This window comes from Pholcus phalangioides, unplaced genomic scaffold (genome assembly GCF_987345545.1).
Source record: "Pholcus phalangioides strain wild (caught in Gottingen) unplaced genomic scaffold, Ppha-v1.0 ptg000008l_1, whole genome shotgun sequence".
Lineage (NCBI taxonomy): Eukaryota > Metazoa > Arthropoda > Arachnida > Araneae > Pholcidae > Pholcus > Pholcus phalangioides.
This window is the reverse complement of record NW_028301601.1, coordinates 4,547,783-4,571,327: the sequence shown is the minus strand read 5'-3', so window position 1 is coordinate 4,571,327 and position 23,545 is coordinate 4,547,783. Positions and strand designations below refer to the sequence as shown.

Genomic DNA, 23,545 nt, shown 5'->3' with positions numbered 1-23,545 from the left:
GCAACTTCGGTGGAAATATGTAAATGAGACATCTGCGCTCCCCTTATTCATAACCAGTTCACCGTTGTAAATCGTGTATGTGGACCTGCTGCCGTTGCTGGATTTGTGACTCGTCTGCAATGTGTTATCCTCTGTTGTGGTGGTGGTCGTCATGTGGAACACATACTGCTGTAATAAACGATTTAGAGGCATTCTGTTCGTTATTTGAGTATATTTTCTTTGACGTGTACGTCAGCACCACCTATCGGCTGTTTTTTGAGTTTTTTCGTGTCAAAAAAAGAAAAAAAATTCCCATGACCTAGCGATGATAGCCCTGCAAACCGTTTTTTATTCGGTTATTCTTCCAGTTTTAATGAGTTTTTAAATTTTCTACGGACTTTTTGCCCACCCAGTATAACACAACACACTATATACCGGTATTCTACCTGCATTTGGCGTTGATGTTGGAATGTTGTTATGAATGTTTTAAACTTAAAATTTAATTAATCTTAACAGAATAATAATAATAATCTTAAACAGAAATTTAATTCATTCTACTCCGATATATACTTCTGCTCAGGTAACACGGCGTACGGTATTTTACTGGCGAACCGTTGATCCCAGAGGCATAGTTCCAATTAGAAAAAGTATCCAAATAACTTGTAGAACTCAGATACGTCATTTGCATTGCAAGGGGATATGCATAATTATTATTAAAATAAAAAATTAACTTCGTATACAGTCCCAACCAGAAAGTTGTTACCCGGGCTCACCTGTTGCCAACAAAAAAAATTCCACGTTTCCAAGTGCATTATTGTCTGAGATATTTGAATATTTTAAAAATGGGGAAGGGGGGGGGGAAACAGCTCTAAACGCGGAAAAACCGCTTTAACTGCATTCCCACCCCCACCTTTCCTCTTTTTAAATTCGAGTTTTTCAGTGAATATTGCACTCAATAATTTTTTTTGGCATCACAAAGAGATGGGGCAACAACTTTCTAAATGGGTTTTGGGGCACACGGAGACTGTAGAAATTAACATTTTTATTTTAATAATTGTATATAACCCCTTTCAACATATCTGAGTATTACACGTTATTTGGACACCTTTTTCTAATTGAAAGTATGTCTCTAGGATCAACGGTTCGCCAGTAAAATGTCATACGCCCTGTTACCTATGCACCTTGCATATACAGTTGACTCCCGTTTCAACGAATACCGTTATAGCGAAACTCTCGTTCTAACCAAAGTTTTTCAAATCTCTCAGATAAGTTTACATAGGAACAATGTGGTAATCTGAAATTCCTTTAGAACGAATTTTCGTTATTACGAAGTGATTTCTCCGGTCACTTGGAGTTCGTTATAACGGGATTCGACTGTAGTATATTTTTTCAATATAAAACCTACGCTACGTTATGAAACTGCAGTTTAATTGTTCCCGAATAATCGGTTGCCCTGCGAAATCGGATACTACATATGCATCGGATCATTTATACCCGTTTAAGCGGGGCCGACTGTATTTTGTCGAGTTCATAAAACGGAATCCGGAAATTTCGCCACCGACATTTCCCCTAACCTGACCGTATGACTGACAGAGTGATTGATCAAGTGATTGGGCAAGTGACCGTATGAATGACCTCATCAACTCACACAGTCACTCACCCTTGTCCACTCATACGGTCATTTATCCCCCTTCAATTGGTCACTCGTACGGTTACCACCCACTGATCGGATCACTCACCCAGTCACTTTATCACTCATAGTCATTCACCCCCTCAATTGGTGACTCATAGTCACTGACGCATTCACTTGGTCACTCATATGGTCATTCAGTCATTCACACGACTAGGGCAGGTGAAATGTAGCTGGAGCGAAACGTCGGAGGTGAAATTTCTGTATCCTTCATAAAACATCATGAACATTCTCAAACAGAAGCGATAAAATAGATTAAAAAGAAGTTATGACATGTTTATGGGAAGGTTTGCTCCGGCCAAGAAAGTTCCAGAACATCTCTTTTATTTGTTGTTACAGAAAATGTTTTGAGCATTAATGTCTTCTTTACCTCATTTCTCAGAGCTCAACGTAAACATTAAAAAAAAGAACATAAACACATGCCGTGTGAAATATGTTCATCGCTAGTTCCGCCGTCAGAGATACATAGCGAGCGTATTGTGACTCATCATCACCTCCGTACGTATCCACCACTGCCGGACACCGCAAAGACACGCGATTGCGCAGTCTCTTGAAAGTCTTCAGACCAGTACTAGGTGTCTTTGGGAAGCGTCACGCGCTTGCCTTTGCTGCGTTTTCGTTCGTATTCAAGGAATTAATTTTGTCCATCGAGAGGGGAAAACCATTTTGGACAACTTCAGAGTCTTTACCAGCTTTTGAGGTGAGTTTTTCCTCCGGTCTAATTCAATATGGAGTGATATATGGGTGCTCTATGATGGGTAGAGATCCTATTTTTAAAAGGTAATTAATCCTTATCGAATCCGCGTCGAACTATCGATTATTAATTATCGAAACGCTGTAAAAATCACGAAAATGTCTCAAGGTAATGGATTACTGAAGAGTTTCATTGCTGAAGATGAGTACCGTATTCCTCCCGTATTAGCCGGCATGCCGTAAAACTAGAGGGAAACTAGCTTTTGAATTAGTTGGGGGGTCTGTTCCGTTATCCCGGAAAACTGTGGTTCAATATGGATCACGGTATGCATTCAGTCAATACAATGGATTTTTACAAAAAAAGATATTTAAGAATTTTCCAGAATTTCTGACTCGAATTTCCTAGCATGCCGGAAAATACGAGAAATCCTGGAATGCCGGAAATTGTGGGCAGTAAAGGCATGCGGGTTTTTATTGATATTTCTCGGCATGCCGGCTGATGCGGGCAAAATACGGTACATATTTATCGGTGCTACATACGAAATACGATACGCTGGACGTTGACGTTTCGTGTCTCGGGCACTCATGGATCGGGGGTTCTTGACCTTTTCCGTTCCCATGGCCTCTTGTCTAGACGTATTTGCGGGGAGGGGGGGGGGGCACAGCCTGGGCTGGCAAGTTGAGAGGGACGTCAAATTTTAGGAATGAGTGGTCACGCAAACCAGGTTGGAATTCGAGAAGGGTGGCCAGAGCAAAAACCTAGCGAGGGACCAGGTGAACGACCGAAAGAGTGACCCAGGGAGTTTGCAAACCTGTGAGTGACCAAAACAGTGTGCAAGCACGTGAATGACCAAAAGAGTGACCTAAAGAAGTTCCAGGTCAGTGAGTGGCAAAGAGAGTGGATGGAGCTTAGATTTTCAACTGGTGTTCCGGAACCCTGCAGTTCCACAAGAGCCTTTCGGGTGGTTCGTGGTATCAAAAGCTGTAAAAATTGTCATTGGTTTTATAATAAAAATTGTTACATTGGAAAAATATCCATAATGTTTGGATTCCGTAGAATCTATTTATTTTTTGCCGACCCCAAACTATTTCTTTTATTTATTTTTTGTCGGCCCGCAAACTATTTCCTTTATTTATGCTTTGTCGGCCCGCAAACTGCTTCGTTTTCATTTTGACGGCCCGCAAACCATTTCTTGTATTTATTTTTGCCGGCCCACAAACTATTTCCTTTATTTTTTTACTGGCCCGCAACTATTTATTTTTCCGATCCGCAAACTATTACACCTATTTATGCACTTTTTACCAGTCCGCAATTTATTTCTGTTATCTATTAATTTTTTTCCGTCACTCAAAACTTATTTTTCTTTTGTTTATATATCTTTTGCTGGCCGTTAAAGAATTTCTCATATTTAGGTACTTTTTTGCGGGTCCGCAACTTATTTATGCTATTTATCTGTTTTCTTGTCGCTTCCCCAAATTGTTTCTTCTGTTCATATATATTTGACAGCCCCCAAAACTATTTTCAAATTATTTGTCTTATCAATTCATTTTTTCCCGTCCCTCAAGTTATTTCATTTGTTTATACAGGGTGTCCACTCTTGCCGTTGTCCAATGGCTATTCCCCTCAACCGCTGCTTTTAGGGAAAACTTTCAATTATAAAAAAATGTTTCAAACGATCTCGAAATGCCGTTCAAATGAAAAAAAATCAATAAAAAAGTTACAAAATTTAAGTTTTCATGCGGTCCTCCTGTCCTCTAACTTCCTAGTTAAAAAGTTGTTATTTCTCTGTTTCTCCTGAGACCAACCAAAAACATTCCAAGTTTCTAAGTGCAATATTCGCTGAGATATTTGAATTCAAAAATGAGAGGAAAAATAGAAAAGAACAGCAAAAACCAACGGACAATGTTCTTTCCAACTCATTTATGCTATTCCGCCCAATTTTTTCCCCTCTCTGTATGTGAATTCAAATATTTCGGCGAATATTGTACTTGGAAACATGGAAATTTTTTGTTGGCCTCTGAAGAGACAGGGCAACAACTTTATAATTGGAAATTACAGGGTAGGGGGAAAACGTATAAAAATTTAAATTTTGTAACTTTTAGTGTATTAATATATTTTTTTCGTCATTTGAATAGCATTTAAGATCATAGGTGACGTCGTCCGAAATAAATTTTTCTAATTGAATGTTGTCCCTAAAACCAACGGTTGACGAAATAGCCATTGGACAACGTCAAGAGTGGACACCCTGTATATAGGGTGAGCATGGCTAACAGGACGAACCGCAAATTACTGGCGAATCCCAGAGGTATACTTTCAATTAGGAAAAGTATTCATCTAACGTGTAGACCTAGACCCTCCCCTCTCTCTTTCACACACACACCAGAAAAAAAAACCACGTTCAACTTTGAAAACAAACAGAATTAAAAATTTAAAAATTAAGAGTACAAAATTCAAACTTTAGGCAATATGCAAAAAGGCAAATTGCGAGTATAGCGCTTAAGACGGCTGTATACACTTAACTAGAAATTATACCAGTGCAAAATTAGAACTAGGCTGACCATATTTCCTGGAGCAAAATACTGTAAATTGGGATTCTCCAAATACGGGACATCGCCGATTATCGCCAAAAGTGAACAATGTTGGCAAATATTGCTGAAATTACGGAAAAATCGCAATGGCGGGAAACCAGGAATTACCGCAAATTGCAGTGGATTCCACAAAATAAAACGTTCACCAAGGCAAATGTGGGAGATTAATGTTATTTGTAGCTGTAATTATCATAACATAGTTTCTGAGTTCAAAAATATTTTCAGTCGTTGACTTCAATGAAGAATAAAAATCCAAGTAGGCGTCGACGTAAGGAACGGGAAAAACCGGGGCCACTTTTGCCAAAAAAGTCGGGACGGCTAGAAAAAGAACCGGGACTGTCCCGGGAAATACGGGATGTATGGTCACCCTAATTTAGAACGGAAACGAACAAAGAAAGTTGACGGAAACAATGAGGAGGTCTCTCTCGGGGTAGGGGGGGGGGGTCACCCATGGTCCCAAATGCAAAAAATGTTTTTTCTGATGATGTTGAGCCGAGAGAGAGAAGATGGCCGTTCCCCCGCCATTTTTTGCTAAACAAGCTTTGGAAGTTATTCTCATGTTTTTGGAATTCCAAAGCTTGTTTTGCAAAAAATATCGGGGGAACGGATGATAAAATAATGCCCATCTCCGGCTCACCATCATCAGAAACACTTTTGCTTGTGGGACAATGTGGGCTGGGGGTGGGGGAGGTTCCCCTTGAGAAAGACATCATTGTTCCATTAACTCTATTCCATACTTTGTTCGTCTCTGTTCTAATCTTGCACTGCTATATATATGTTACTGCCAAAGCCCGAAATTGGTTAATTCACGACGGGGATGTCCACTTTCGTTAAATACTGACCCGGCAGGATGTCCGCATTTCCGACATTGGCTGGCCAGATCGCGAAGTGGCCGGTGACCCCTGGCCTGAGTCCGATAACAAAAGACACGATTAGATTCATGATCATCGTCAAGCTGGATTATTTTTTTCCGCGATAATTGTGCCCACGTTAGTTATGACAAACCATCAAACCGCAGTCATGATGCGGTAATCATTTTTTTTCTCTAAAGTTCTGCAGGAAAAACTATATGTTTATATAATTATTGTGATAGTTTTTCTCTCAAATTTCAATTTTTTATCTCTCGTCACATGGAGCTAATCCAATACAGCTGCTATATATACACTGAAGTGCCAAAAAAAACTGGTACACCTGCCTAATACCCTGTAGGCCCCCCGCGAGCCCGCAGAAGTGCCGCAACACGACGTGGCATGGACTCGACTAATGTCTGAAGTAGTGCTGGAGGTAATTGACACCATGAATCCTGCAGGGCTGTCCATAAATCCGTAGGAGTAAGAGGGGGTGGAGATCTCTTCTGAATATCACGTTGCAAGGCATCCCAGATATGTTCAATAATGTTCATGTCTGGGGATTTAGGTGGCCAGCGGAAGTGTCTAAAGTCAGAAGAGTGTTCCTGGAGCCACTTTGTAGCAATTCTGGAAGTGTGGGATGTCGCTTTGTTCTGCTGAAATTGTCCAAGTCCGTCGGAATGCACAATGGACATGAATGGGTGCAGGTGATCAGACAGGATGCTTACGTACCTGTCACCTGTCAGAGTCGTATCTAGACGTATCAGGGGGTCCCATATCACGCCAACTGCACATGCCCCATACCATCACAGAGCCTCCTCCAGGGGACTGTTGACATGTAGGGTCCATGGATTCATGAGGTTGTCTCCATACCCGTACACGTCCATCAGCTCGAAGCAATTGGAACCGAGACTCGTCAGACCAGGCAACGTGTTTCCAGTCCTCAACAGTCCAATGTCGGTGTTGTCGGGCCCAGGTGAGGCGTAAAGCTTTGTGTCGTGCAGTCATCAAGGGTACACGAGTGGGCCTTCGGCTCCGAAAGCCCATATCGATGATGTTTCGTTTAATGGTTCGCACGCTGACACTTGTTGATGGCCGAGCATTGAAATCTGCAGCAATTTGTGGAAGGGTTGCACGTCTGTCACGTTTAATGATTCTCGTCAGTCGTCGTTGGTCCCGTTCTTGCATGATCTTTTTCCGGCCGCAGCCATGTCGTAGATTTAATGTTTTACCGGATTCCCAATATTCACGGTACACTCGTGAAAATCCAAATTGTCCCATCTCTCGTGCGCTAAAAATTATAAACAATATATACACATGATAAAATATTATACAACGCCCATAAAGAATACTTATGGTTGTCTTATTCTAAGTATGGATAGTTTCTCGATTTACCCCAACATGTTTATCGTAACGTGTCAATGGTGTTACAATTTACTACCTCCGGGGGTAAGCTATTCCATTTATTAACAACCCTATTAGAGAAAAGTTCCCTACGACACCATAGCCTTGCATTGTCCCTCACCAATCGATACTGGTGTTCCCTTGTAAAAGCAGTCGATTGGCGGTGTACTAAAAGTTCATGGTCCATCCTATCCATCCCTGAAAATTTTGAACACTTCAATCATATCTCCTCGACACCTGCGTTCATCTAATGTAAACATACTCAAAAAATGAAGTCTCTTCATAACTCAAGCCCCGTGTGTCAATGAGGACACGCATAGCTGCTCTTCTCTGCACCCCTTCAACCAAGTCAATGTCCCTCTGTAGGTATGGTCTCCAAAACCTTAGAGCATACTCCAGTCCAGGACGAACTACGCCTCGGAAAAGTGGAAAGAATTACTTTAGGAGAACTTGAAGACACCTTTCTGAAAATGAGACCAAGCATTCTATTGGATTTTTTGACCACCGCTGAACAATGTTCAGAAAACCTAAGTCGCTCGTCAATGAGAATTCCCAAATCGGTGACCCTAGTTGCATCCGGGATAGTGACACCATTCAACTCGTAAGAGAACCGTGGGTTTTTCGAACCAAAATGAGCGACCATGCACTTATCAACGCTAAACGTCATGCTCCATTCATTTGCCCATGCTGCAGTCCTGTTATAGTGGGGGGGGGGGGGCCCAAGCTCCAGTATTCTGATTTGTGACACCTATGTGTTGTGCAAAAGATTCATTCATGTGGTAGTTAACTTGCACCTCATTTTATTTTTCAGTGGTTTTGTTATACCATGAATTTATTTTCCTGGTTATTCCTATAAGTACATATGCGTTCGAATTCGCGGATTCTTAAGTACATGGGCATTATTTTCGTAAAACATTGAAATCATTTCAATGATTCGAAATTATTGCTGGTTTTCGAGAACAGTGTCTTCCAATTAGCTCCTATCCGAGGATGTCCCCCCCTTAGTCAAACTTTTGGGTGCCTAAGATCAATGTGCTAGCATAACCGCTTGCTTCTCTCTTTTGCTCTGTTCCGAAATATATTCCATTTTAGCGACCTCTTGTGGATCGTGGACCATCTTTTTAAATCCACTGGATATTGTTTCGAGAGTTTACAAGTACATGAAAATAATTTCAAGGGTTCCCTTAAAGCGAGTGAAGATAGGAAAAGGTTAAATTCATCATTGCCTCACCTGATACAGCAACCGCGGTCCTCCAGACCAACCCGATCTCTTCACCTAGTTGAAATCATCTTCCAAGGACTCCAATACTCTGACTACCTATAGGTGTGAGACCCAGTAATAAAAATGTCCTTAACTTCTTGGCAAACGTCTCGAATAGGAGACAACGGAAGACAGAAAGCAGTGAAATGAAGGGCCGTCTCAGCGCATCGGGCAACTGTAGGAACTTGCTATGGGGATTGCGTAAGCCTGCAACATACCTCCATTGCATTTTGCTTAATGATGAATAGAAACGATTTCAGAAATGTTAATTTTGTGACAAATATTTCGGCGGATTTTCATACCAATGCAATTAATTATAGCTTTTTCCCTTCAACAGGTCCATTGGATATCTATCCCAGGAGAGGGAAGGTTGAAGAACGAAAAACAACAGCTGAAATTTCTATATACAGACTAGCTTATCCATAACATATCCAAAAGCGAAAAATGGCTTCGAAGATTGGTGTCATCGTTAAAACCGTGGGACCAATGCTGAAGGCCGACGAAGTCGTCATCGATAACGTCATCGCCAGATTGCACTACAGGTTCACCCTGACGATCTTGATGGTATTTTCGGTCGTCTTGGCCCTGCAGCAGAAGACCACCAACGTCATCCACTGCAATCCGATCGACGGCGTCTCTCTGGACGTCGTCAACGAGTTCTGCCGCATCCATTCGACGTTCAGCATCGCCGAGGCTTGGCAGAAGGAAGTCGGGGTTGAAGTTCCTTATCCAGGGGTCGACATGTACGTTCCCGGGGCGAAACGGGTTGAACACACCTATTATAAGTGGGTGTCGTACATGCTGCTCGCGCAGGCCATACTGTTCTACTTGCCGAGGTACCTGTGGATGGTTGTCGACGATGGACTCTTGAAGGCTCTCGTTACCCAAATAAACACGAGAAGCGGAGACCCTAAGAAAGGCCGACATTCTAAAAAAAACGAAGATTCCAAGAAAGACGGAGATTCTAATAACGACGGAGATTCCAAGAAAGACGAAGGTTCCACGAAAGATGGAGATTCTAAAAAAGGTGAAGTTTTAAAGAAAAAGGGTAAAAAGTTTTCAGCTATAAGCAAGTACTTGATGTTACGCTTGGGAACCCACAAGAGCTACATTTTCAGCCACCTAGCGTGCGAATTCCTAAGCTTCACGAATGTCCTTTTCCAGATATACATGCTGGACTCATTTCTAGGTGGACAGTTCCTCACCTACGGGATCAAAATACTTGGCTACAGGGGATGGGACGACTCCAACGGATACGATCCCACGGTCCCGATCTTTCCTCGTCTGACCAAGTGCGTGTACTTCAAGTTCAGCCGTTCTGGTGGCGTCGACAGGCGCAACACGATGTGCCTGCTTCCCCTGAACGTCGTCAACGAGAAGATCTACGTCTTCCTCTGGTTCTGGTTCATGTTGCTGGCCGTTCTGACTGCTGTCTCCCTGGGCCTGAGTTCGTCCGCTGTAGTCTCGCAGAGTGTCCGCGTCAAACTGCTGGGCCTGAAAGTCGGTTCGTCCCTGGCGAACCGAACTTGCCAGATGATCAGAAGCAGAGGTGGCCCCAGCGACTGGTTCTTTCTGTACCTGTTGTCGCGAAACTTCCAGAGGTTTAAGTTCTGCAAAATCCTTGAAGCCTTATTGAATGCATACTCAGAAGATTTAGAAAAAGGTCCTGATCTTCCTGATGAGTTGCCTGTTTAATGAAGCTTGCACGGGTATTCACATCACTTATGGAGTAACTGTGTATCGTTTATAGCATCAATAAATTTATATGAATATTTTCAGAATGGTGTCTCATTAAATGTGAAAGAAAAATGTGAGCAAGAATTTGTCAGAGAAGCAAATCACACGTGAAGAAAGGGGGAAAAACATTATTATTCAATACATTTAGAATTTTTTAGTATGTACGAAATGGGGGGGGGGGGTGTGTTACACCATAGTTACACCATAATTGTAATGAAGTATACACCACAGTTGTAATGAAGTCAATTTTTGTCGACTCGTGGCACATGTGTCTTGAAAGTTCGATGAGGCATGCCTTTGAATCCATAGTCCAGTGTGGGTGTCAATAGAATCTTTGAGAAAACGATAATTTTTTTAACGGAGTGTCGAGACGAACTTATTGATGACGCCCGGTATCATAATGGATGGTCAAGTACAGAGAGAATGGGAATCAGATCAAGGCTCTTCCCTGCAGAGGGTGAAGAAAATAACTAGTTATTCCCTTTGTGAAATCTTTCTTCCTATCAGACCGCCGACAGAGCATCATCACCAGTCCCTCAGAGTGAGATATGCATTCTTTGACCACAGATAAAGGCTAATATATCATTTGGTGTTATTTAATATGTAAGGTTATCAGGGATCGCTTTCTTCTCAGTGTCGTTCGTTTTAATGTATGGGCCCGGGGCCTCAAGAGAGGAGGGCGGACCTCACAAAAATGAGAACTAGTTGAAATTTTTGAGAATTTTCCAGGTAGGTCCTCAAAAAAATTACTTGGTCCGGGGACCCATGACGCTCTTTAGACGACCCTGACTCTTATAAGATTCGACCAGTTTCTGCCTTGGTGAGTTCATGCATGAAGACGGGTTAGGCAGGTGTAAGGTTAGCATACCCACCATGTCCGATGAAACACTAAATCCTGAATCCATTGCTCAGTGGGAGTAACTCCTTCGAAAGGGAGCAAATGAGGATATTAGTCGTACATTTTGCTGTACATGGTATGAGTAGAGTATTCATCATACCGCGTTGTCTTGTTTTTGGAGTGTCCAGACAAATCTTCCTGGTGACATTTAATTTCATAGTGGCGAGGTACTTCCAGAAGAGAGAATGAGAAGAATAAAGAGGGGAGGGGTGGGGGTGGAACAGAGTCACTCCTGAACGAGGGATGAGCAGTCTCAACTAGTTACACGTATTTCCCTCATTGAATGCTTGCTCTTTGGCAGCTGGACGTCCATAGTGGTCGAGTATTTCCGGAAGTGAATGGGACAATCTCGGAGGCCATCCCTAGCAGCGAGAGAGATAAGCAAACTACAGTAGTTATTTCCTCCATTGAATCTTTCTTGCTGTTTCACAGCTGAAAGTGTATTTTCCATATTAGTCATGTGTTTTGAGAAGGGGAAATGGGGGGGGTGATCAAGGCTATCCCTGGCTGAAGGATGAGCAAATAACTAGTTATTTCTTAAATTAAATCTTTCTTTCTGTTTTGGCAGCTGGGCGTCCAATCTAATAGTGGTCAGGTACTTCCGGTGGGGAAGGGGGGGGGGATCAGAGGAATCAAAGACTCTCTGGCAGAGGGATAAGCAAGCTAGTTATTTCTCGAATTGAATTTTTCCTGCTGTTTGGCAGCTAGGAGTCTAATTTCATGATGTCGTGCTCTGTGCGACTCAAGCCTTTGTCCGCACAAAGGCTTTGCAAAACAAGATAAGAGAAAATGGTGTGGTCTCACACAGAGCACGCAACCCAATTTCAGAGCAGTCAAGCATTTCCAGAAGAGGAAATAGTGCAATCGGAAGAATTAAGGCCATCCCTCTCGGGTGGATAAGCAAACAACTGGTTATTTCCTCCATCCCTTCAATTTTTTTTCGCTGCCGGCAGCTGGACGTCCAAATCTCATTGTCGTCAGATACTTCCAGAAGAAGGAATGAGGTAATGAGGATTAACATGGTCACATCCCTGGTAGAAGGATAAGCAAACAGCTAGTTATTTCTTAAATTGAATCTTTCTTTCTGTTCGGCAGCTGGATGCCACAATTTTACAGTGGTCAGGTACTTCCAGAATGGCATGGGAGGGGGAATCAAGGCCGTTTCTGATTTTTAGCAGGATAAATAAGTTACTCAATTTTTTCAAATAACCTCGTAGCAAAGAAGAATGAGACGTGCGAACATCTCGGCAAGTCAGAAGCCAGGGCGAGTGTCAGGAAAGGTGGACTTGATGAGCGTATGGCGATCAGACCGTATGGTACCCGGATAGTAAATTATTATAATTGGTGCAAACACGTTCATCAGATAAGAATGTACTCGCGCATATTGAATTAGCACCAAAAGACTTCGTTCAATTGGAACGAATACGATACTCCATACGATCCCAGCACCAAAAATCGTCTCAATAATGATGAGTGATTTTATGGGGTGGAGCTACAAATTTACAATGGACATGGAGAGATTTTTGCATGACTTTTCAAGTATCGTAATGTGGATGACCAGTTCGAGTCATGGTTAATTCGGAATGGGTAACGACGCTGAAGGGAGTCTTTGGATGAACCTCGCAGTCATTGCACGTTCATGTGGCGTCTGTATTTACAAGGTTTCGATTAAGGGAGCTCCGCGAAAATTTACAGCTGCTTTATATGTAGAGAATGATCAAAAATGGTCAGTACCATTCCGATGGACAATCAGTTTATGTATTTTCATCACGAGTCTCATTTGTACAATTTCAGAATCTCTCCCTGTTGTTTTTGCACCGTTTGCAGACCGAATACACCACCCCGACTACAACGAAGAGACAGATACAAGCTCCGAACCCCGTGATCCACCAATACATCTGCAAGTTGCTGCGACCCGCCTGGCAGAGAGACGGCTCCTCGTCAGCAGAATATTTGCGCGAGGGTGAGTCCTTGTTCTTCGGGCAGTTTGGCACACCGTTGCAGACCAGTTCCTTCCGGATGCAGGACAAGGACGCGGCGCACAGGAACTCGCACTCCTTCCCGAGGGACACCAGCGAGTAATCCGACGAACTCGACGGAGGTGGCAAGACCCTGAGCTGAGTCCACCACAGCGTGAAATTGATCTCAGACGCGTCCGCTGCTCTCAGGTTCAGAGATATGTGAGGACCGCCCCTCATGTCCTCTCTCTGCACCACGAACGAGTGTTCCGACAGCGTTGGACACAGGAGTACGTGGTTGACGAGCAAATAATCCGAAGTGCAGTTGCTGCCTTGGAAACTGACCAGGCGGAATCCGACGTCCATTCCTGGCAGCAGAGGTATCTTCCACTGACATCGCACCGGACCTGGAGCAGTGATCTCTTGAAATGATGGGAACGCTACCGAACCCTGCAGGTCGAGCTGCAGCGTCTCGGGCCCACACCTTCTGTCAGTGAAGAAAGCGAATCTGCCGATGAGGTCCTTGTTGGAGCCCTTCGTAACCAACGGGCTCATCTGGTTCTTGTTTTCGTTTTTAGACGTTCCCGATTGGATGATCATGATCAGTTTCGATGACAAGGACACCATGGTGTCTGACCTCTTCCTGCTGCCAAGCTGACAGAGGCAGAGGGGTGAGTCGTCAACAGTGACACCCTGCACTTCCAGAACGAGCTGTTCCGCCTTGCAGTCGGCGCAGTTCTTAGAAATCTTTTCAAATGGCGTCTCCAATGTCAGGTTGACTCTCCCGTGAGGCAAGGATGAAGCATCCAGAGTGTAATTGCAGTGTACTGGCTGGCCGGTAGCGTTGAAATCGCTCAGGGACAGTGATATGCGACCGTCCCAATCGAAAACTTTGCTGCAGGCATGTCCACCGTCGAGAGACGTCGCACCTACGGATTTGACGTGGAACTCGTAGCTGATCGAAGAACCATCCAACGAACCGGTCGTGCTCACGAACTCGACGTACAGAACGTTTCCGGTCGTTTCGTACGTTATCTGAGGCTTGTTCATGTCGCAAAGTTTGGTTATGATCTTCGTTGGGTCTGGTTCTGACGCGTCGTAGAGTTTCAAAGATTCCTCGCACATAGTGAACCTTTCCACCCTGAACAGGGTGAACTCCAGCCTGATGACATCACTTGACGTCGTCACAAATCGGTGGGCGCAGGTCGTGTTAGCCGGGTACCAGGAGCGCAAGTTCGAGAAGGTGCTCTCTTTGTTCGCAGGGAGGTACCTCTCGATGAAGCAGCTGTTGTTCCGCAACCTCAGGGGCTCCGAAGATTCCGGATCGATTATGCTGTCGGCCTTGAAGTGGAATCCCGTGTTGAGCAGAGGACCAGCATTCGATGTGACGAACTCCACCAACATGTCGGGACCAGAGGCTGTAAAAAGAGGACCATAACAAACATCAGAAGATGCAAATAAGGTAGTACAGATGATATGAGAGGTTCAAGAGGGTAGTTAAACAAAATGGGCCATGCGAATTCTTACCTATGATGTTTGACTTGAGCCTCCCCCTGCCACATAAGTTGACGATGACTGGACTGTCATCTGTTGGTCCGTCGTAGACCCGGACGATATCATACGGGCAGTCATCGGGTCGTTTAGAGATCGGACGTGGGAAACACAGCAGCAAGTTGTCACACCTGAGCCCGTCGACATCGAAAGACGTCAGGTCGAGACCGACGAGGTTCTGCCTGACAGTCACGTGGTAGCGGCAGTGAAGGTTCCGGGGATAGATGCCAGGGAACCCCGGAGATTGGACGAAGCAACGACCAGGAGCACACTCGTGGAAAACCCTGTCGCAGTAAGATCCCGGGACCGGCGCACCTCTCCGGTGAGGATACAAGTGAGGGAACTGGCCGTATCTGCAAAATGGAAAATCATGAGTTTTTTTTAAAGATACTCCGGAATATATATACAGAGTCCGGAAATAAATTTATGGTACTATATTATATATATATAACGCTATTATTCATTGGACGGCGACTCACCGAGTGGGAACCTCTCCTTGTTTCTCAACGTTGGCGTCAAACTGTAAGAAAGTGTCCTGGGTGTAGCGGTCGACGTGGAATATAATCTTCACGCTCGGCGTCTCTGATATAAAAGTCTTTGGCGAGTCGATGTCACCACAGTAGAATCCAGCCGATTCTCTGTTGCTGAATGAGGGATAGGAAAGTAAATGTTAGAGGGAGCGCAATTCTCATTGGCACACGATAGAGAGAAGAGATGATTGAACAAATTCAAATTCTTGACACAGTGTATGCCGCTTAATGTGATAACGTCGAGGCTCGAGAATTTTTGATAACAATAACCAATTGATAACTACAGCCGAAAAAATCCAGGTTATGAGTGCGATGACCGTATGTCCCGTTTGGTCGAACGGGACGTGTGGATATGGAGCAGCTCAGTTCCCCCCTTCCCACATAACAGGTTTCAAAATGTTGAATCATGCATTTTCTTTCCTTTTGAGAAAAAGATAATTGTGAGAAGTTAGAATGGGACTGTCCAATGCTGGGGTTCACAACCTTTGGCCCGCGGACCATATGCGGCCTGCCAAGGGGTTCCATTCGGCCGGTGAAAGGTGTTCCGGTAGAAAATTATCAATGCATATAATGTTAACCAGTCATCTGTCTGGTTTAGTATTAGTAGTCATCTGGCCAATAATATATTTTCCGGATGAAAAAAAAAAAAAATTATAATTGAAATAATTACTAATTAGTTTTCAAAAATTGAAGTAATTAGACCGAAAATCGGCAAGATATCCTATGCCGTTGTAGCCTAGCCAGATGACTAGTGAAATACTGGGCTGACCATATTTCCTTTATAAAAATATGGGAAATCGGGATCCATATACGAGACATCTAAATTATCTCCAAAAAACATGATCAAAGGCAAGTTAAGTTGCCAAGAATAGGCTAAAAAAACTGTGAAAGACAAGTCAAGTTGCCCCTTATAGCCAAGCAAATCCTCGAAACTGTAAAGTTGCCAACTATCGCTAAAATTGCTGAAAAATCCCCGGGAAATAAAGAGTGACTGAATGAAGAGGGATTAAAATGTAACTAACCCCAACTCCCCGAAAAAAAAAATATATGTTTGACAAATATGTGACATGAATATGTTTATATGACTATGATCGATTATATGAAAGAATCATAATTATCGTAGTATAATTTATAAAGTCCTGGAAAAATAATCTAAATTCTTAATTTCAGTCAGAACAAAAATTAAAGCAAGCCTCGCTGAAAATACGTGTAAAAAAAAATTAGAAATTTTGTAAAAAAAATTGTTGGGGTGACACACAATTGACAGAATGTCCCGCAAAATATGGGTCATATGGTCATCCCTGTATATATTCAAGTTTCTGGCCCGTTGATTGAAAAGTTTGTGCATGCGTGGTCTAATGTGTATGTATGGCTTTAATGTGTAGGGATCCTTCTTACCTCCTTCACAGTCTTACAGATTGATAACGATAACTAAAGGGAGAAAAAATGAATCTGGTTTCTTAGCTTCGAAATGTGCAAAAGGACTTGAAATATTAGTCCGTTCCGTGTTTTGCAAAAAATTATAATAATATCCGAATGATGACACCATTAATGATTCTAATCAGCTGCGTCTACTGTATATAGAAATCGATAAATGGTGGTTGCATAATGACTGCTGAGCGTGATTGGTAAATGATGGTTCTGATTTCATGGTTCTAATTCATAAGTTCTAGTTAACTGATAATTGGAATTAGTGACTGAGAAGTTTGGATGGATAACTGGTGATTGATTGATAATTATCAATTAATTATCAACATAGTTATATCAATCACTTACTGATCAGAATCATTGTTTTTCATTATTATAAATAATGCTTCTAATCGAGATATGGGATTGATAACTGATAATGCCGTTGCCGTTATTTGTTGGTGCGAAGTACCGAGCGCTGAACTCTCGTCTTCTTCGTCTCGGTTTCTCTACTTAGATAGAGATACTGATCAGTCAATGGCAAAATGGCTGCTTAAAAACAACCATCGGTGTTTTTTTTTTATTATATAAAACCCTTTATACATAAAATATTCTCTCACTAGTACTACAATACAATATTAGTACGGTAGGGTCTCGCTTATCCGACATAAACGAGCCGGCCGGACGTCGGATAATATGGAGATGTTAAGAAAAAGCCTATCAAACGTCAAACTATACTATAATTTTACACATTACGAAACTAATAATCATGTTCGAAAACAAAACAGATAAAACGAACTGAAAAAAAATGAACTTACACACAGTTACAGAATATTCTGAAGTTAAATACACAGTACTATCAGTACTGTTCAGTCCTGTGATGATTTAAAGAAATTTTTGATCGTAGTCCGCTTTCTTGATGAGTGCCGTTTTTTGTCATTATGTCGATTCCTGTAGCTTCTTCTTATAGCTAAATATATTTAATTGCAGTTTCCAGAACCTCAACTCCGTCGTTATGAGAATTCCTCAAGAAACCAGTCATTGAAAATTTGACTTCCCATCCATGAACTTTTTTGACACTGTAGTATTTTACAGGAAGAGCGTTTTTTTGAGCTTTCCGATCATTTCAAGGTCAATTACAATTATGAGAGTTTGCTGTAGCATTGATGCATGCTAAAATTGTCAGCCTTTCCTTACTACGCTTGTATCAAGGAGGCAGCGTTTCAGTTCTGGCTGCAAGGTTCTTACTAGGAAACATTTTGTGTTTAAGGTCTGGCTCATCACAGTTAAATATCCGATCACCTGTTAAGTCACGTATACATTAGCGCGCGGAAAACAACAACGACACGCGGGAAAGCTAGGTTACTGATTCTATGATACTCGTAGTCAGTGCCGTAACTAGCCATTCCTGTGCAAGTTTGAATTTAGGTCCCCTTCTGGCCTCCCCCCTCCAAGTGGGCCCTATGCGGATGCACCTGTTGCAACTGCCTAGTTACGGCACTGTTCGTAGTGGTCAGTAAAACGAACAGTTTTTGTAAGTACCAATATGTAATGGTTCAAAATAATGGTTCAAATGATAAACAATGGTTCCCACTGGTTACCATCAGTAGGATGCGGTCTCTAACGCGCCGGGGATAAGATATAACTGATTGCGTGGGACTTTTCTTGCTCTCTCCCAGGATTACACTGTAAAAGTTTTGTAAAAGTGCTTGAAAAATACATCCAATAAGCTGATCGATTACATTCGAGCAAATGCAACCGATCTGTTTATTCGTTGTATTTTTCAAGTTTTATAAAAGCACGTTTACAAAACTTTTACAGTATAATACCGGCCTCTTACAGGGCTCTCAGTACCAATGTTTCCTCGAGCATGAAAAACATGAACCGAACTTGTCGTTTAGTTGATTCTCTTGCTACAAGTTATAAATAATTGCTGCTGCAAATAAAAGCCATATTTCGGTTCAGAATATTTTTTCCAATGAACAGTAATAAAATCCCTGGTATATGTCATATAAATCACAGTGATTATATGTTATAGGGTGTCCACTCTTACCGTTCTCTAATGATGGATATTTTCTGAACCATGGTTCTAGAGACAACTTTCAATTAGAAAAAATGTTTTAAATGCCGTTAAAATGAAATACAGTCGGATCCCGTTGTAACGAATGCCGTTATATAGCGAAAACCTCTTTTTAGCGAACACTTTTCTAATCCCCCAGATGAGTTTGCACAGAAACAATGCAAATACCCGGAGTTCCTTTACAACGAGATTTCGTTGCAACGAAGTGATTTCACAGGTCTCTCGCAGTTCGTTATAGCGGGGTTCGACTGTAAATAAATTAATACATAGTTTACAAAAATCTAAATTTTTATATGGTTTTTTCCCCAGTCCTTTAATTTCTAGTTAGAAAGTTGTTGCGTTGTCTCTCTTGAAAACCAAAAAAAAAAAAAAAAAAAAATCCACATTTCTAAGTGCAATATTCGCCAAGATACAGTCGAATCCCGTTTTAACGAATACCGTTATAGCGAAAACTTCGTTTTAACGAACACTTTTCTAATCCCCCAAATAAGTTTGTATAGAAACAATGCTAGGTAACCTGGAATTCCTTTATAACGAAGTGATTCCTCCGGTCTCTTGGCGTTCGTTATAACGGGATTCGACTGTATTTGAATTCAAAAGTTGGAGAAGAAAGGCGAAAGAACAGCATAACCTAACGGAAGATGCTACTTTCCCTCATTTACTCTTACTATTTTCCTTTGTGATTTTGAATTCAACTATCTCGGCGAATATTGCACTTGGAAATTTTTTTGTTGGCCTCAGGAGAAACGGGGCAACAACTTTCTAACTATAAATTAGATAAGTGATTGATAACTGATGGCAATGATTGATAAGTGATTGATAACTGATGGCAATGATTGATAAGTGATTGATAACTAATGGCAATGATTGATAGCTGATGGTAGTGATTGATAGCTGATGGTAGTGATTGATAGCTGATGGTAGTGATTGATAGCTGATGGCAATGATTGATAAGTGATTGATAACTGATGGCAATGTTTGATAAGTGATTGATAACGAATGGCAATGATTGATAAGTGATTGATAACGAATGGCAGTGATTGATAAGTGATTGATAGCTGATGGTAGTGATTGATAACTAGTGATGAAAGCTTATAAAGAGTAACAGATTGATTATTTACCTGTAGTTGCTGTCCTTGTACCCATCCACTATCTGGACGTAACCGCCGATGCACTGGGTCCGGTCTTCACTGGGTCTTCCGACCCTCATCCTTGTAAAACGGACAAAAACGACCCAGTCATCTCTGGCTGGTCGCACCCTGATCTTGTAACTGCAATGCAAGGGTCTGTCTCGGTTCGTATCCGTCAAGGGTGGACTCGATACCGCCTGGTAGATGCCCACCGTCTTGTTGCAGGGATTCGTATCACCTGCAAGAAGTAAATACAACTAACTATCCATCTAAAAAAAAACCAACTTTTGATTACCATTCGCAGTTCAATAACTGCTTGGTTTCGTCAATTAACATTAATGGGAAACACATGGGAATCACAAATGGGAAATTAGATTGATTATCATTGGGCCCATTTTAGCGATGTCAACGTTGATTGCACTCAATCAGGACCATAACAAACATCAGAAGATGCAAATAAGGCCTCAATCGTGGGGGGGGGGGGGGGGGTCGTTTTTTCCTGCAAAATAACACTGTAATCTCGGGTTACGGCGAGATTAGTGTTAATATATTACCTCCCCCCCCCCCCCCCTTTGCTACGCCAATGATTGCAGCGCAGTTTTAAATTCTCTTGTTCATGAACTCAAAATTTCACACAAATGCCGAGAAAATACCTACGTGGATAAATTTTGGGAAATTTTCTCCCACGAATATATGGGAAATTTCCCACTGGTTACCATCACTAGGATGCGGTCTCTAAACTGACATAACTGATTGCGTGGGACTCTTCTTGCACTCTGCACTGCTATATCCTTACTTAGGCCAGGATTACACTGTAAAAGTTTTGTAAAAGTGCTTGAAAAAGACAACCAATAAGCTGATCGATTACATTCGAGCAAATGCAACCGATCTGTTTATTGGTTGTATTTTAGTTGTGAAAAACTGTTTATTTTTTAGTAAAACCTCTCCATAATAGACACCCATGGGGCCGAAAATTCTGTCCGCTAATGGGGAGGTACAATATACAGCGGAACCTCGTTTATATGACGTTTGGCCAGGGTCGCAATTGGTTCTTATGCATTTTAAAAATAAAATGTACAGGGTGGGCAAAAAGTTCTTAGAAACTTTAAAAATTTATAGAAACCGGGAAAATAACTGAAGTAAGAAACGGTTTGCAGGGTTAGCATCTCTAGGTCACGGGAATTTTTTTAAGAAAGGAAAAAACAAATAACTCAAAACAGCCGATAGGTGTCGCCGGGGCACACAAGTCAAAGAAAATGTACGCGAATAACGAACAGAGTGTCTCTAAATCGTTTATTAATAGCAACATGTGTTCCACGTGACCACCACCACAGGGGATAACACATTGCAGGCGAGTCAAAAATCCAGCAACGGCAGAGTGCAGCAGGTCCACATACACGGTTTACAAATCGGTGAAACTGATTGTGGATTAGGAGAGCAAGTTCTTATAACCGTCTCATTTGCATGTTTCCACCGAAGTCACTCGCAGCAGCACCATCTATCGGATGTTTTGTGGTGGGTTTTTCTTTTCTTGTCTTAAAAAATTCCCGTGATCTCTAGCAATGCTAACCCTGCAAACCGTTTTTTATTTCGGTTATTTTTCTGGTTTTTATTTATTTTTAAAGGTTTCTACGGACATTTTGCCCACCCTCTATATGCAAAAGTGATATACCGGTGGGCGGTATCACCAATCGTCTCGATAAAGAAAGTTTGATTAAATTTCACTACATTTATACCACTTGCACCTGCTATTATGAATAATTCCCAAATGAAGTCGGGAAGTCTGATGAATATGGACAAATTTATCGTTTGATTGTATTCATTAAACCAATTCATTTCTTTTACCCGTACATGATATGTGCACTACACATATATTTTGCAATAACAGTTACATTAAAATAAGTGTGAAGAACATGTTCCAAACAACATTATGAGTCTTGTAAATGTCGGCTTTCTTCGCACTTTACGAACAAACAGAGCCAATATATTAACCAATTATATAACAGAATTCCCCATCCTGGACCCTAGTTATGTTCAGTTAATGAAGTAATTAACGGACTATAATTTATCATATTTACCAACACGAGCTAGGGATTAAACATAATTTTAGTTGGATATGATAAATTCTCGGTTTATGATAAAAAATTTATAAATCAGAGTTTGCCTGCTTTTATTGTCCGTTCCACTGTATCTCTGTTGTCAATCGCCACTTCTTGGTAGAAGGGTCCCAGTGTGCCCCCCTCCGGATGCTCATTCGAGCCTTAAGCCGTGCCGGGCCAACACCCCCTATAGATAAGATCTTATCTATAGGGGGTGTTGGTGATATTATAGATAAGATCTTATCTATAGGGGGTGTTGGCCGGGCTTGCCGACCGGCTCCAAGGCCAGCCAATAAGACTTTTTTCATTCTTTGGTGGGTCCCAGTTGTCCCCCCACCCCGAGATGCTCGGTCGAGCCTTCACCTGCGTCTTCATGTCGAGTCGGGGGTGCCGGCCCTTGAGGCCAGGTAACGGGACTTTGTTCTATCTTTGATGGCCCCAGTTAGCCCTATAGGTGGTAGGTTGGGCGCTTCCCCGTGCCTTCAAGTCGTGCTGATCTTGCCGGAAAGCCCTGAAGTCAGCCAGCACTGAAGAAATCACTATATACAATTTCATGGAGAAGGAGAGGAACCCATCTGTAGGGAGGGGAAAGAGACAAAGCGCGGGGATCCACGAAAGCAATGTTTTGCAGAGAGCAGCAGCTGTACAGGAAAAAGGGGGATACATAATACTTGAGCAAATGCGAGTAAAATGTACATGCCAACAGAACTTAAAGACAAATCATTGTGCGATGCTGAGTGTCAGATACTGAATCATAGAACTAATTTCTAAAATTGAAATTTATGGACCATTTCTTTGATAAAATGGCGAAAAAAAAAAGGAACTCACTCACCTGTCCTGTGGCTAATATCTGACTGCACAGCTATCTGTATCAGACAAAGCAGAATCAAGAGATGAAGGCATAATCGGTGGTGCACTGCACCCGCGATGGGACAGGTCCTCGCCATCATTAATTGTTCCTGGGTCTATCCGCTGTTGTTGTTTATGTCCTGCGTGTCCACCGTGACGTCAGCCTGTCCACTACCCAAGACATTTTCGCAATCTCTTCGGGATCATCGGTGTCCGTGTCGGCTATGATACAATGATGGAATGAGACCCATTTGAGAGAGAGAGAGAAAAGGAGAAATGGCTTTAACGTCAACGTCCGCGAGCCTGATGTTTGACGCGCATGCGTCGGAAGTGTTGGGGAAAAAGGAATTATCGATCCCATGTTGTTTCCTACATACGGAGAAAGCGGGAGTTGTGTCCTCTTGTATCATCATCAGAGTATGAGGGGAGGGGGGTCTGTTTGAATGTTCTCTCTCCCCCACTGTTCCCCATATCCTCCAGCATTGCCACATATCCCTCTGTCTGCATATCCAAATTTTACAACATTTGGGTAGGGTGATCCATGTTTGTGAAGGATTATAACCTTCTAATCATGGTCCCCACAAGAGTAGGGCCGACAAGTCTCCAGCCCTGCTGCCTGAGTCAGCCACCATCATTTTTTGTGTTTCTTTACACTATAAATTCACTATAAAACGGCCCGTGAAAAATCTGGATTGGTGACCTGACAAAGATTTCAGCCCAGAGGCCCTGCTCCAGTATGTGGAGGGGGGGGGGGAGGGATACGATTCTGATCATGATCATGTTCTTTTCGTAAATACAAATACACACACCAGAGTAATTTTTGAACCGAAAATTAATAAATA

The 23,545-nt window shown here is 42.3% G+C and overlaps 2 protein-coding genes across 2 annotated transcripts; one reads left to right on the top strand and one right to left on the bottom strand.

Moving 5' to 3' along the window:
- Positions 1–2,231: 2,231 nt before the first annotated feature.
- Positions 2,232–10,219, top strand: LOC149083524 (innexin inx2-like). Its single transcript, XM_089234046.1, has 2 exons — positions 2,232–2,369; positions 8,802–10,219. The coding sequence occupies exon 2, from the start codon at positions 8,909–8,911 to the stop codon at positions 10,157–10,159; it is 1,251 nt and encodes a 416-aa protein (XP_089090172.1). The 5' UTR covers positions 2,232–2,369; positions 8,802–8,908; the 3' UTR covers positions 10,160–10,219.
- A 95-nt stretch (positions 10,220–10,314) lies between these two features.
- On the bottom strand, positions 10,315–22,992 carry LOC149083523 (cubilin-like). Its single transcript, XM_089234035.1, has 5 exons — positions 22,687–22,992; positions 19,747–19,993; positions 15,088–15,252; positions 14,585–14,961; positions 10,315–14,475 (listed from the first exon to the last, which is right to left on the bottom strand). Exons 1-5 carry the CDS (start codon positions 22,802–22,804, stop codon positions 12,890–12,892), a joined length of 2,493 nt encoding a protein of 830 aa, XP_089090161.1. The 5' UTR covers positions 22,805–22,992; the 3' UTR covers positions 10,315–12,889.
- Between the last annotated feature and the right edge of the window lie 553 nt (positions 22,993–23,545).

What these genes read in the sequence shown, in the direction of transcription:
- LOC149083524 (XM_089234046.1), top strand. Translation starts at nt 8,909, where the DNA reads ATGGCTTCGAAGATTGGTGTCATCGTTAAAACCGTGGGACCAATGCTG.
- LOC149083523 (XM_089234035.1), bottom strand. Translation starts at nt 22,804, where the DNA reads ATGATGGCGAGGACCTGTCCCATCGCGGGTGCAGTGCACCACCGATTA. An exon ending in AGATATTAGCCACAGGACAG is followed by an intron (nt 19,994 to 22,686) that starts GTGAGTGAGTTC and finishes TACTTCTTGCAG; the next exon opens with GTGATACGAATCCCTGCAAC. An exon ending in CAAGGAGAGGTTCCCACTCG is followed by an intron (nt 14,962 to 15,087) that starts GTGAGTCGCCGT and finishes TCCATTTTGCAG; the next exon opens with ATACGGCCAGTTCCCTCACT.